The sequence below is a fragment of the Vipera ursinii genome, assembly GCF_947247035.1.
Source record: "Vipera ursinii genome assembly, chromosome: 6".
Taxonomy (NCBI): domain Eukaryota; kingdom Metazoa; phylum Chordata; class Lepidosauria; order Squamata; family Viperidae; genus Vipera; species Vipera ursinii.
This window is the reverse complement of record NC_139515.1, coordinates 54,539,309-54,554,839: the sequence shown is the minus strand read 5'-3', so window position 1 is coordinate 54,554,839 and position 15,531 is coordinate 54,539,309. Positions and strand designations below refer to the sequence as shown.

Sequence of the window (15,531 nt, the reverse complement as noted above, 5' to 3'; positions counted from 1 at the left end):
TGATGACTCATGATTCTGTGGAAGATTTGGAATTTGCCCATATTCTTTTAGGTGCTTTTGGCTGCTGCAAGCATGTTGGTTTTTCTCCAGTCATGCTTTTTTCTAGTCGCTGTGTTTTCCCCTCTATGGTTATTTTGTTTTGTTTGGACTGACATGATTTTAAAAGAGGAGTAGTGGCAGTAACACTAATTGAATGACCTGAACTTAAGCACTTTCTGTAGTTCGTTGGTGCTGCTACAGGTTCTAGCTTATCACGTTTTCTAGTGTAGTGGTGTTGACAGAGATTATTACTCCACGGGTTTCTAAAGCAAAGCATAATATATCTGACAGGTGGCTGAAGCTACTGTGCTAGCTTCATCCTGTCTCCTCACTCAGTCTCAGCATACACAGTGGAAAGTAAGAGTTGGTTGTGTTAATTGCTGATTGGGAAATCAGTTGGTTGCTGCACCTTAAGCTGACCCACAATAAGGTGGGTAGGACAGTACGACATGTTGGCCTCATGGCTAAGGTGTAGACTGGCTACATAGACAAAAAACAATGTATGCTGTCTTAGATTGTGTCACCCTATGGACTGGAATAAATCATATCTAACTAGTTGTGTGGATGTGCAGCTACTGAGTGAACCTGGAAACCAGGAATATGAAGCAAAGTTGGGGGTTGTGGTATAAATCAGAAAATATGAAGCCATACCAAGACAATGTTCTAATCCAAACAGAAAAACTTCTGTGGTCAATCACTGAAACTTCTGGATTAAATTACCAGTTACGAATGACCCCGTATCTCAGAACATTCATTTGCTATGAAATTGGATTCCTATGGATTACCACAAAAAGAAACCAAACATAAAACAAGATTTCCACATGTGTGTATATACCCCTTCAATGCTACATTATAAACTTCTCTTCAGTGTCCCCCCATTAAATAATAAGTTGTGGTATTCACAAGAAATATAAATCAACTTCATGAAGACAAGATAGCAAATGTTCAGTTATTTGAATCTTCTTTATTGTATTCTGACTGTAATGACAAATCATACTGATGAACTGGAATTAAAAGAAACTGAGGAGATTTAAGAGCTATACATATTTATTTCATAATTTGCTGAGAAAAAGGAACATGCTAAAAATGAAATCAACCATTATTTTTCATTAAAAATAGGAATGAAAATCAATTAAATCCTGGACTTGTGTATGGTAAACAAGCATAATATTCAGGTTTTACATAATTGTGAGATCTTACTAATCACTGTTCTGTGTGCACTTCGGAGATCTGGCAACTCTGGTATTTATTCTTGTAGAATATTCCTAGTATTGCAGAATACTGTCATTTTTGTAAACAATGTTTCCTTTAATAATTACATATTCAATCAATTCTTGATGGCCACCAAACTGATAGATTAAATGTTCCCACCTGAAAGAAGCAGATAATTATATTTTATGCAGAGAGCAGAATAAGAAATACTAGATAGTCTATATGATCAAAAAAGATAAACAGGCACAGGATGGTATGCTTAAGTGCCTTCCTATTTAAAATAAGGCATGAATATCTAGGAGGTCACTATGAACCAAGCGTGACTCAAATGAAACTTCAACTTTTATTATTAGTAATAGCATTATTACTTATAATACTTTCCCAGGTAGCGCAGTCTTACTAATTTCTAATAATGTCAACATTAGTGAAGACTTTACACTCTTACCTTGAAGAGTTAATGATAATAAAATCTCCTTGTTTGCCTTTTTCAATAGATCCCTGACTGTGAGATCTCCCAAGAGCATAAGCAGCATTAATGGTAGCAGCAGCTAAGGCTTCTTTCATGGACATCTTCATGTTTATACAAGCTAAATGCATGACCATTAGCTAATGAAAAAAACCAAAAGGGCTGTCAGAATTTACTAAACAGATCAACAGTTACATCAGTCACTTCTGAAGGCCTCCAAGCTCAGTTTGATATGAATTCAAAACTATGGCATGATTCAAACCATAAGCAATGTCAGGCATTTTAAAGTATATTTCATGGAATTAGGCATTTGGATTCATACAATGGGTGGGTTGGAAGAAACAAAAGGGTAAAGGCAACCCCATTCTGTTTTATTAATTATCTTTTTTGTAGCTCAGTGCCTCAGGAGCCTGACCAGAAATGATGTCAGCAGAGGGGACAGAATGACATTTTCAGTCATTTCTTATCATTTTGGGGTGAAGTGGGGGTGGAAGATGCATGGTTGGGGCAGTTTTCCAAAATTGCATTGCTGTTACATAATTGTTTGAAACCACACTTTGGCAATGTAATCTTGGGAGATCCAGAGGCTACAAAAGAGAGAATAATAATCTGTATATGACCCATGAATTACACTTGAGAAACTCAAGTCTATCTGCATGGATTTCAAGTGTTCAAAAGAAATTTTCTTCTGGAAAAACTTGTGGAAAACTGCTTTCTGCATGAGGCTACTTCATACTATCAGCATATAAAACCTCAGCATTCAGTTCATAATTAAATTCATAGATCACCAACATAAAAGCATTCAGCTCATAATTAAATTCATAGATCACCAATATAAAAATCAAACAAAATATTTTTATATCTTCATTCTGAGAGCATAAGAAGAAAAGGAACAGTGAATAAACAATCATTATGATTCCAATAACCACCAGTATAGCAGCATTACCATAGAACAACAGTAAGCATTTGGATTAAAATCACTGCCAAGAGCCACAATCATTCCCTCTTTCAACATTTTTCTCGCTTGAGGCTGTTTCAATCTAAAAGGAAAAAAAATGGAAAAACAAAATAAAATGCATTAGCTCATTTGCCGTATATAATTTGAAATGTTCTAAAATTACAAAGGAAAAAAGCTGATTTCTTTCTGCAATGGGATGATAAAGGTTCAAGATGGTAAGGTTATATTACCAGGTCTTTTAAACCTGGCAAAGTTTTAATTAGAAACTTCAGAACTAGAAAATTAAAAAATGATTTATAATTAAATCCCGTGCATGGATGCTTGGAAGTAATACTCATTTAAGTCTCACATGAGTATGGATTCCATTTCAAACTATTTAATCTGTCAGAAATAAGTACATACACAGAGAGAGAGAGAGAGAGGGAGAGAGAGGGAGAGAAAGAGAGAGAGAGAAAGAGAGAGAGAGAGATCTAGGTGCTAGGAAGAACAATTCACCAGAGCTTAATTGAAACTCTCAATGGAAACAATGGAATTCTTATCTCCAACATCTCTATATGACTATCAGACAGTATTTATACTGTAGTGGATAGTAAACATGGATTTCCCCTCGATCTTGGGTCCTCTTTGTGTGAATACTCCACTCACATGGACATTCCTGTTCACATGGGACAAATAGTTAACTTTACTACCCCACTATTTCAGCCTAAATCATCCTTACTGAATAATTTGTTGACATTGTAAAAATACCGGTAATAATAATAAAAAATAAAAATAATAAATAAAAATAATGAATCCTTGTTTCATATGTCAATAGTTTTATTGTTATTGTGAGCTCTCTAGAGTTGTGTTCTAATATGGGTGGCCATACAAATATTTTAAATAAACTAATTAAAAAATAAATATATTCTAAAGTGGGCTTTGTTTAAAGTAATCTTACCCTCTTTCAAGTTGTGCAAAGTCAATGTTTAAGTTGAAACTGAAGCTATGTAGCATAATCCTTACAACTCATTTGTAACACCCAGTGAGTTCCATGAGAGGTACTCCTTATACAAACTTCCCCAATATAAAATATTTATATATAGTCTAATATATAGCCTAATGTCCAGATTATAGCATTGCATTTACCTCAGGATGTAGGCAGTGGTTGGCAATAGGACAGCTGCACATTTTGCCTGGGCCATGGCAACAATTCCTTCATCACTAATTTCTTCTAGATGACTTATAGCTCGTGCTCCCAGTTCAGCTCCAAGCTATGGTGTCAAATGTAAGGTGACAAAGAAGCATCAATGAAATGTAAAATAAAATTCAAACATCTGACACTGACTGGCTCCACCACTCTTTTTAGAATAACCATTCTCCTCAGATAACAGAGAGCACATACTGCAGCTATCCCAAGGCCACTCATCTAGCCTGATGCCTCAGATGTGGTGGAATATGCTACCTACTAACCGCCAATCTAATAGAATAGAATAGAATAGAATAGAATAGAATAGAATAGAATAGAATAGAATAGAATAGAATAGAATAGAATAGAATAGAATAGACTTTATTTAGCCAAAATATGATTAGATACACACGGAATTTGTCTCCGATGCAGAATCTATCAGTGTACATGCAAAGCAACAGGGTAATAAAAATCATAATAATGATACAATAAGACGGGGTAGTAAAGGAGATAAGAATGATAATAATAATAATACTATATTATAATAATACTATAATAAAGGCATAACACTTAAAAATGGAAACATATTTAGATTCCTCTTGGTCAGATGAAAATAAGGAAGGGGAGAAAGGAGCATGCAGTCAAATTCCCATTGTTCAAAACTACAATTAATCATGATATCTAAAAATAGGCCTTGGTATATTATGATTGAAATTAATGCAGAAGTTTTCAGATGCCTTTAGAGATCACTATGATATGTGCTTCTTTTTTTACATTTCAATGTTTGCTTGAGAGTTATTTTTCCCTAAGTAAAGCATGAATAACTACCAGAAGAAAGAGATGACATTAAATTATAATCCATATCTTTATTTTTTGCTTTAATTCATTAAATAGATCAAATATGTTTGGGATATCACCATCACCTTTCAAATACTGTTTAGTTGAAACTTATATTGGAATATATTATATATTGGAATGTATTATATAAATTATCAGAATAGTAATATATTATATATTGGAATGTATTATATAAATTATCAGAATAGTAATGATAATCTTTGGAACAAAGTATGATGCAGCAACTATTAAACTGTATATTGTTAATACAATGAAAAAGATAAAAGGAGAATTCATCCTTTAATTTTATATCATAAGGTAAAGATAAGCAAACTCAATGTTTGAAAAGTGATCAGCAAAGGTTAGAAAGTTCAGCTTTCTAAAAGATTAACCTCATATGCTGCTGCTACATTTCTCTGTTACTTATTACCAAAATGTTGTCCTACACATTAGTATGATATGTTTGTCTTTGCTCTTATCTCAGAACAGAATCAAAAGGAAACACATCTTGGTAAAGGCATACCTCAGCACTTCTCATTGGATGCAGCTCATCCCCATGAAAGTTCATTTGTAACCCTATAGCTTTTCCAGCCTGAAGAATTCTTTTGGTAGAACTCAGATCAAACACACCCTTTTCACAGAAGACATCTATATTGTCAACATGTATTTCACCATTAAGGTCAAGTTCCTTCAGTTTAGGAAGATGGGTGTTGATAATATCATCAGCAGCTTCTGTAGCATTTTTTCCTCTGTTAAGGAGAAAATAAAACAAATATGCAAAATCGGTGTATGCTCCTCATTCCTTTATGCCTAAAAATCAATGAAGTAAGAACTGTTTGATTATAAGGTGGCCAGAGGTTATTATAAATATCCTGTCTTTCATTGTCTAATCATCTCCCCCTCAGTCTGTAACTCCCTGGCTTCCTACTTTCCATTATTTCCTGCAGAAAGACATTATGAAAAAACTCCTTCCCTTCATTGTGTTTTTTCAAGAGTGACACTACTTTCACAAGTAGTAGCAATAGAAATAGCGCTTAGTGTATACCATAGTGCTTTACAGAATTCTCTGAGCGGTTTACAGAGTCAGCATATTGCCCCCAATAATTTGGGTCCTCATTTTACCAACTTTGGAAGCATGGAAGGCTGAGTCAACCTTGAGCCAGTCAGGATCGAACTGCTAGCAGTTGGCAGAGTTAGCCTGCAATTCTGCATTCTAACCACCGTGGCACCATGGCTCAGTTGTGACTTTAGAAATTGTCAGATAATTAGTCCTTCACCTAAAAAGTCAAGATGATGCAACCATAGAATATGTTTGCCCTAAAATTTAGTGGAAAATTCTGAAAAATCGTCTGTGCCCAACTCTACCTCAAGTGATATAGACAAAAGAACATATAATTACTTAGGTACTGCATGGGCTCCACAGTAGGTAGAAGAAATACCAATGTCCAGTTCCTTTTTAGCCTGTTCAATGACCCTGAGCATCTTAATTTCTGTTTCTAGATTTAAACCATATCCACTTTTGCATTCAACCAAAGTAGTGCCTGCTCGGAGCATCCGTAACAGACGGATTTTAAAACTTTTGAGGAGTTCATCTTCTTGGGCTTTCTGAGTCTTCTCTACAGTGAAATGTATTCCTCCTCCAGCTTGATGAATATCCATGTAGGAAGCTCCTGCCAGCTTAAAAACAGAATCATCCATGAAACATGTGCCTGGGACAAAGATCAGAGTACTACACCAGGAAGTTTCTCTTGGAAAGGTTCTAAAATAACTTTAATTCCTAAACTGGGAATAGATCCATAGGAGGTAATCTCCTATAGACCAATTTTACTCCTTAATTTAGATTGTAAATTATGTGTAAGTTTTTTCCAGTTAGACAGGTTTGATCGATGCACCTTAGGTTTTTTGAAGTTGCTATATTGCAGTTCTATTATTATGATTTCTTTTGGCTTGCAGCTCCAACCTAGGAGCGTTAAGCAGGGCTCAAGTCGCTACTGCCATACATTGTGTATTTGAATTTCTTTTTGCTGACAAAGAGTTAAAAGAGTTAAAAGCTTGAAATAGCTATCCTAGCCTCCCATTTAACTCTTTGTCAGCAAAAAGAAATTTGAATTATAAATTATATACAAAACATTGGCAATCATCTTAAATATATTGTTGAGACAACAAAAGAAATATATTCTCTATTAGGAAAATATCAAGTATTGTATGGTTACCAATGAAGGTTGCATGGTTAATATGACTCAGCTACATGTTCACTGGCTTTTTCAAAGCATTCAGTTTTCCAGGGGAGACTTAAAATGTATAAGTTCAAGCCTTATTCTGCAATCATTTTGCTAATATGATTGATCAGATTTATATATGTACAACTGTGCAAATAAGCCTTAGAAATTAACATACTTGTTGTAATTTTGTGAGGCACTATGCTCAATCAGTTCTTCCATTTAATTTGGCTTTAGAAGCCTTAGCAATTGTACTGTGCACTAACAATCAAATTCAAGGAAAAATTATATTTATTAAGCTTCCTCGCAGATAATATGACCTTTACATTGTTGAACCCCCCAACTCTGCATCCAAACAGAGTAAGGAAAAACTTAAGGGATCTCCAGAGGTATTTGGCATACTGTGCTCTTAAATCAGAAGATCCAACTGTGAACTAATACAGATAATATATCGGAACCAGGCAACTTTTTAAAATTATATACTCTTCCAGTTGAAAGTTTTTTCAAAAATAAATAAAATTAATAATGCCTTTACAAAGACAATGTTTCAGGTTTCTGAGGGAAAACAATTATAGTATTTATAGATGGTATCCCCCCTCTAGCCCTGCTGAGGATCTTCAGGGGAAGAAAATCTGATATGGATGAGCTAAATTAAAATTACTGAAGAATTATAACTTCTGTAGGATTAATGACAGTATGCTGGTACTTGGCCAAGTAATAAGAGAGATACAAGTTGCACCAGCTAAGCAGGGTATTGGGTAGAGATGCAGTTAGGAATTCTATAACTTGCCTATATATTATTTGAGAACTGCATATCAAATTATTTGGAACAACCAAAAGGAACAATGTCAAAGGATAGCTGAGATGTTGACTTAGGAAATCCCATGATTAAACCCAAATGGTAATTGTCTTTCAGTTCCAGCTGAAAGCATTGCTTTAGGTACACACAGGTATTTAAATTCTGTTGGAGTAATATACATGTACATGATTATACATATGTAAACCATTAAATGCCCTGCAGAACTTGGATTGTTATATCTATTCCTGTGATCCAAAACCTCTCTTAAAAACAAGGAGTTGATGTCTACTTACTTTTGGCAGAAAAATAACTATTGAGCAACATTGGTCATGTCTTTAAATTTTAGCAATTTTTATTTGTGGACTAAAACAGCTTTTTCAAATGCAACATTAGAAAAAAATTATTGATGAACTTACAATAATAAAATTTCAGAGGCAAGAACCACATTTTTATCAAACTTATAAAATGAATAAGTTAAGTCATTCATTATTCTGTTCTTGCCAGTATCCCAGGGACCTGAAGTCAGTGTAGTCCTATTTCAATGACTGCATCCAAGGTTACAAAGCAAACAGAAAAGCACTTCAGGCACATACAGTCTAACAGAAAGAAACCCAAATCTTTTTTAAATGTTGTAACTTACCTTCATTGCAAATTCATGAACCCTGTCACCAGCCCACACAGGATGTGTATGTGCATCTACTAGACCTAATTAGAAATAAATTAAATATAAAGTAAATATGAATTCTGGAGTTTTCAAAGTTAGCCATTACTAGTAGCACACAAGAGAGAGAATATTACCAAACTTTAATAATGAATCATGCAGTTAACAAATGCCTTGCATTGCATGTTTAGAAACTGAGTATGTGAAATAGAGAGGAGAGAAACCGTTGTTTGCATGTAACTTTGTAGCAAATTGTCTAGAAAGAGATTAAACATCTCTTGTCTTTGAGAATATTCATGTAACTTCTATAGAGTCTAATGAAAAGTGTAATTGTAATTTGATTTATCCGTTTACTTTCTAGATTTAAATCCCATCTTTCTACAGGAGCTCAGGGTAGTGTATGTATAGTATTTCCCACTCCAAATTTATCTTCACAACAATACTTCGAGATAGACTGGGCTGAGAACTAGTGACTGGCCTAAATACTGTATTTCACTTTTATCTGAATTCCAGGTGCTGAGAAGTGGGATTGTGGGACAATGGACCCATCATTCATTCATTCATTCATTCATTCATTCACTTCATTTGTTCATTCATTCATTCATTTAAAATTTCTTATTTATTTGAAAATTTTCTATAGCATCATTCTTGTAAATACGCATTCAGCTATCCATGGATGAAAATATTAAACCATATTAAATCTTTATATTCTTCGGGGCAATTTTTATATATTCTTTTTCAGGCTTTGCTAGTGTTTTGGTTCTGAAGCTTCTTGATTTAATTGCATGCTGCTTGCTTAATGTGTGCATATTAGACAGCAGAAGGTTGTCTTTGTGCTACTCATTCTTTGACCAGGAAAACCTTCAGGAACACAAAGCAGCTCTCAAGGCAGGATACAATCTTGACCAGAGTTCTGTCAGTTCTGTCAAGTTGGGATAAAATGCCTGGTCTAAGATCTTCCAGACAGTTTTGTAACTCTGGTGCCAGCTGAGGGATTGTGAGAAATGTAGCCTCTGAAGATCTCTGGGGAACATCAGGTAGAGAAGGCTGCAATTACAACAGAATTAATAATAGAATGTAATAGGAAAAAATGAGACGAGTAGCCTAGTCCCAAGACATGAATGCTTGAATTGTAGCTGGAAAAACACTAGAAACCACTACAGCTCCTGAAGCAGTGGTATCACATGTCCTAAAAACCAACACCACCAGCATGTGATGGATTGTGTCTGTGAAAGGGGAAATGGTGTAATGGACTACATACATTTAAGAGGCAGTTTTCCTGGAAGGAGGGAGTACATTCCAAGAAGAGGGGCAAGATAAGAGGCTACACAACCTGCCACTAGACTGGAGACTGAGGAAGAGATTTAGAATAACCACTCCCTAGAATCTCACAGGATATTTCCATTAGGGTTAGAATACTATAGGTTTAGTCTGGCAAGATTCCCTCTATATCAGACATGTCAAATACAAGGCCCGGGGGCCGGATCCAGCCCGCGAAGTGGTTTCATGCGGCCCGTGAAGCCATCCTGGAAACAGTGAGGGAACGGCCCCCACTGCCTTGGCCCTGGCCCAGAGACCCTCCTTCTGCCAGAGACCCTCAGATCTGTCCCACTCCTGCCCAGGCCCCAATAGGCACCCTTGATGTGAATGATGTAGAGCTGGCCATGCCCACCCAGTAGGCCATACGCACTCTAGCCACGCCCACCCAGTAGGCTACGCCCACCCAGGCCACACCCACCTGGCCCCTTGAGGGCAACCGCAATGCTGATGCGGCCCTCAATGAAATTGAGTTTGACACCCCTGCTCTATATCATGTAAGCAAATAAAAAAAAAAAACCTTGAACTTTGGTTGAATTGTTCTGTGTCATCCTTGGGCTGGGCCTGACCCTTGCTGCCACATTCCACACTAGATGAAGCTTCTGATTCTGATATTACATATTAATACATTAAAGGTTCTGAAATGCTCAACAGACACATACCATTTGACAGAACCATCTTTCTTTCAGAATGTTCTGTCTCCTTTACTCAGTCCTTTTCATTTCAAGGGAAAAGCAAGGCGTAAAATAAAGGCATGACTTGTCCCTCTATAAATACATAAATTTGTGCTTGGTGCAGTGAACCTTTAAATCCATACCAACCTGGTAAAATGCACTTTCCCGAACAATCAATTATTTTGTCAAAAGTTGCTCCAGAGAATTGCTCACGAATGGCCCTTGCATCACCAACTGCCTTTATATACCCATCTCTGAAAACAAACCACAACGTGAGGTTAAATTTCATGGAATTATCTGTCTCTTCCTAATGTAAGCCTTTCTTCTCAAGTGCTGAAGATCTCCTCCTTTATCATGTGGTTTTAAGCACTATTTTACGATCTACCAGTATGGAAAGAAGACTAAACTGGGGGCTAGATTGGGGCTTGCTTACAGATGAGTCTGGTCTGGAGAAATTGCTCTTTCTCATTTTTGCAAAAAGTCTAGACAATGTTCTCACACTCCTCATCTGTATCCCTCCAATCACTTCCCATCTCTTTTTTCTTTTCAGAAAAAGTAAGAGATACAGGTGTTCCTCGACTTACAACAGTTTGTTTAGCGACCATTCAAAATTACAACGGCACTGAAAAATGTGACTTATGCACGTTTTTCTCAGTTACGACCTTTGCAGCATCCCCATGATCGTGTGATCAAAATTCAGATGCTTGGCAATTGGTTCATATTTATGACCATTGCTGTGTCCCACAGTCATGCTATCACCTTTTGCGACCTTCTGAGACACAAAGTCAATGGGAAGCCAGATTCACTTAACAACCGCCTTACTAACTTATCAACTGCAGTGGTTCACTTAACAACTGTGGCAAGAAAGGTCATAAAGTGGGGCAAAGCTCATTAACAAATGTCTCACTTAACAACAGAAATTTTGGACTCAATTGTGGTCGTAAATCAAGGACTGCCTGTACTCAAACTCTTTACTGCTAGCCCCAGATGTCCATCAATCCATTTCAGCAGGAATAATATGCTCCCATATTAGGAAAGAGTAAATTACCAAAATCAGCGGGGTAATTCTTGGTGGAGCAGTGGGCTAATGCCTCCTTAAGTAACACCAGCTGCCTGCAATTAGTGCAGGTTCGCATCCCACCAGGCTCAAGGTTGACTCAGCCTTCCATCCTTCCGAGGTAGGTAAAATGAAGACCCAGATTGTTGGGGGCAATTAAGCTGACTTTGTAATAATGCCGCTTGGGGTGTGTGTGAAAGCCCTAACAAGCAGGCATATACATAGAATGAAGGCTACTGCTAAGCTTGTAAGCCGCCCTGAGTCTTCGGAGAAGGGCGGGATATAAATGGAATTAAAATAAAATAAAAATAAATAAATAAAGGCATATTTTATTTATTCGCATCCCACCAGGCTCAAGGTTGACTCAGCCTTCCATCCTTCCGAGGTAGGTAAAATGAGGACCCAGATTGTTGGGGGCAATTAAGCTGACTTTGTAATAATGCCGCTTGGGGTGTGTGTGAAAGCCCTAATAAGCAGGCATACACATAGAATGAAGGCTATTGCTAAGCACATTGATTTGTGCTTCTTAGATTGTAAGCCGCCCTGAGTCTTCGGAGAAGGGCGGGATATAAATGGGATTAAAAAATAATAATTGTATACTATGAAAGTGAAAGTCAATGCAAAGTCTCCTCCATGTGTGGCCACATCTTGATTGGCTCATGAACTCATTTATAGTAGAAAAGTAGGACTGTATATGCATGCAGTGTGGTGTAGGTTTCTTGGTTCTGCAGTAGCATGCTAGCTGGGCTTCACAAAACGTGCTTCGTGGCAAACTCCCATGGCTAATGCAAGCCATGGCGTTCATGCCCATGGAGCTCTCTGTGCTCTTTGAGCTTGGTTGTTTGCTTGAAGACATATTGATGAAACGTCTGCAAGAAAACGACCAAGCTCAGACAGCACCAAGGACGCCACAGTTCAATCCTGAGCTAGGCCTACTCTCTTTTCTGGAGTGGATTTGTTCTATCCTAAACTAGGCTTCAACTCAACCCGGACAAGACTGAATGGCTATACATACCGGCATGCCAGGATACTCAGAGTATTCCATCCCTTAACATCGGGGGTGAGCTATTACCCCCTGTTGATAGGGCCCGCAACCTGGGTGTCCTCCTAGATTCACAGCTCTCCTTAGAAGATCACATAGGAGCTGTGACCAGGGGGGCCTTCACTCGGGTTCGCCTGGTGCGCCAACTACGACCCTATCTGGACCTGGATGCCTTACGTACAGTCACCCATGCACTTGTGACCTCTCGCCTTGACTACTGCAATGCTCTCTACATGGGGCTGCCCTTGAGAGCCACTCGGAAGCTTCAACTGGTGCAGAGTGCAGCTGCACGAACACTTTTGGGGGCTTCCCGATACTCCCATATCACACCTCTCCTCCGTGAGCTGCACTGGCTTCCAGTTGCCTTCCGAGTGAAATTCAAGGTGCTAGTGATGACATACAAAGCCCTACATGGCATGGGTCCGGATTACCTACGGGAGCACCTACTGCCAGCGTCAACACCCCTCCGTCCTGTGCGCTCCCACAGAGAAGGCCTCCTCAGGGTGCCACCGGTCAAAGAATGCCGGCTGGTGGCCCCCAGGGGGAGAGCCTTCTCTGTGGGTGCGCCAACCCTCTGGAACTGCTTGCCTGCCGAAATCCGGATGGCCCCCGACCTTCGCACCTTCCGGCGTGACTTAAAAACCTACCTATTCCAGCAAGCCGGCCTGGCCTGATAGATTTTGGGGTTTCATTTGTTTTTACCATTGTTTTACTGTATATTTACCTTGCTCTGTACACCGCCCCGAGTCCTTCGGGAGAAGGGCGGTATATAAAAACAAATAAATAAATAAATAAATAAATAAATAAATAAATAAACTTTCGTTCCAAGAGAGTTAATGAAGTAAAGCAATAACCAAACGTTCTTAATCGCTGGATTTACTGCCAGCGTGGGGGGGGGGAGGAGACTCCACCGGCTTTAATGCTTCAGGCAACAGTTTCTCTCATTCGCCTGTCAGCTGAAAGGCCAGGGGAGCTGGCCGCGGCCGTCGGAATGCCTGCCTCTCTGCCCCGAGCCAGGCACACATCTCCCCTCTCCTAAGATGCACTTACTTGCCCACCACCACGCTGGCGTTTTCCCGCAGGGCCAGCTGCTGCATGCCGGCCTCCAAGAGATACTGCTCGCCTTGGGTGCAAACGAGCACCAGTTGCCGGGCTCCTTCGAGCAACAATTTGTACTCGCCGCTGGCCATCGTCTCGTCCGCCGCAGAGCCAAGGCAGGTGCCGGACAACGGCCGCAGGGGCGGAGAGCGCGGAGCAAAGTTTGCTCGCTCAGGGCGGACGTCTCAGGAAGGGCCGAATTTATTTGCTGGCATTCAGCACCAAGAGGCGCAACCCAGCTTTAACACGTAGCACTTCGTCGCCCTGGCTTTACTTACGACCCTGTGTGGTCGATCAGTTTGCTTGAGTCCTTGCGATGGCGGGGGGGCGGGGGCGGCGGGGAGGGCCCCTGCCCTCTGGAATAGCCTTCCCCTGCATCCTCTACCCTGCCTTGCCACCCTCTGATTAAGGGTGGTGGTGAAACTTTTGGGTTGAGGTAACGCGGGAGGATGGATTTTACTTGGGATACAGGCATTGTCTTGGTTCCTTTTTTAATTTTGTGAGGCTACCCAGAGTCGTTTAGAAGCTGGGCTGCCTGAAAACCTGATAAACAGACGCAAAGAAAGTCACAATCGGCTTAGTGCCGCTATGCACTGTGATTTAAGGGCCATAAAATGGACTGAATCTGCACAGTGCGATTTGGAATTGTTTAGAATTGCGGGGGGGGGGGAGCCATATAAACCAGCCAAGCCACTCAGGCACAGAGGTAAAATAAGTTTTCTAGTTACAAAAGATGCCTTCTCAACCAAGGAGGAAACCTGTGAATACCAATCTATTGAGACGTTTTGAAATGGCAAATGGTACCTCTTTGGTGCCACCTGGGACAATTTTTTAGAAAAGAAACAATAAAGAAATGAACATACACACACACACAAACAGACTTTTCCCAGAAAGTGAACAGAAAGAGAATATAGGGGGCTGTAGTAAATCTCAGGTGTTAGCCTGGATGGCAAACCACAGCTTCTCTCTTGTGATGGATTTTACTTGTGGGATTTTATTTTAAGTGCTTGCTTATAATTCCAAAATATTGGAGGGTAAACTCTTAGTACAAAGCTTTACAAGTTTATTTAGTAAAGTGTAGCATAAATTCCAGATCACGAAGCTTGCTCTACAATCAGTGTGGTAGAATTGCCACAGTCTTTATTGTTTTCTCAAAGCAATACCCACTATTTCCAAATCGATTTCCTAATTGATTTTACTTCGATTGTCAACCACCTCACCCTTGTTTTCTGGAAGGCACGCTGAAAGCTACGGTGTGTACTTGGCATTATTAGCTCAACCTTATGCGTCAATGGAAGCAACTGCCATAGACAGGGGTAGGCAACCTCGGCTCTTTTATGACTCATGGACTTCAACTCCCAGAATTCCTGAGCCAGCTGGCTCAGGAATTCTGGGAGTTGAAGTCCATGAGTCATAAAAGAGCCGAGGTTGCCTACCCCTGGCCATAGAGTTCAATGGAACTGAGGTTCTCCCTGGTCCCTCTTTGGGCTCCGATGAAGCGAATTTAACTGCTGGGGTGGCGCGAATTCGATGAGAACGAACACTTGATGAAGCCCGCGTTTTCTGGGATCTCAAGGACGGTCATATTTACTCTTCTGTTCGGAGCACAAATCTGTCAGAGCAACCGAAAGAAAAGGATCTAGTCGCATCTACGATACACACTATAGCCCTCGGCTAAATTTATCTATCACGTTCCGACAGGAAGGAAAGAAGGGATCTCAAAACTGTACGATTAATCATAAGCTGACTTTGTAATAATGCCGCTTGGGGTGTGTGTGTGTGTGAAAGCCCTAACAAACAGGCATATACATAGAATGAAGGCTACTGCTAAGCTTGTAAGCCGCCCTGAGTCTTCGGAGAGGGGCGGGATATAAATGGAATAAAAATAAAATAAAAATAAATAAATAAAGGCATATTTTATTTATTCGCATCCCACCAGGCTCAAGGTTGACTCAGCCTTCCATCCTTCCGAGGTAGGTAAAATGAG

At 39.4% G+C, this 15,531-nt stretch overlaps 2 protein-coding genes across 2 annotated transcripts in view; both read right to left on the bottom strand.

Annotated features, from left to right (window-relative positions):
- SNRPF (small nuclear ribonucleoprotein polypeptide F) overlaps positions 1 to 15,531 on the bottom strand; it is a 228,793-nt gene that overhangs the window by 153,780 nt on the left and 59,482 nt on the right. The window lies entirely within an intron of this gene.
- AMDHD1 (amidohydrolase domain containing 1) lies at positions 1,305 to 13,636 on the bottom strand (the record flags this gene model as incomplete). The annotated part of the gene is made up of 9 exons (XM_083366843.1): positions 1,305 to 1,410; positions 1,697 to 1,857; positions 2,664 to 2,757; positions 3,801 to 3,925; positions 5,201 to 5,426; positions 6,077 to 6,354; positions 8,336 to 8,400; positions 10,495 to 10,601; positions 13,497 to 13,636. The coding sequence occupies 9 exons, from the start codon at positions 13,634 to 13,636 to the stop codon at positions 1,305 to 1,307; spliced, it is 1,302 nt and encodes a 433-aa protein (XP_083222969.1).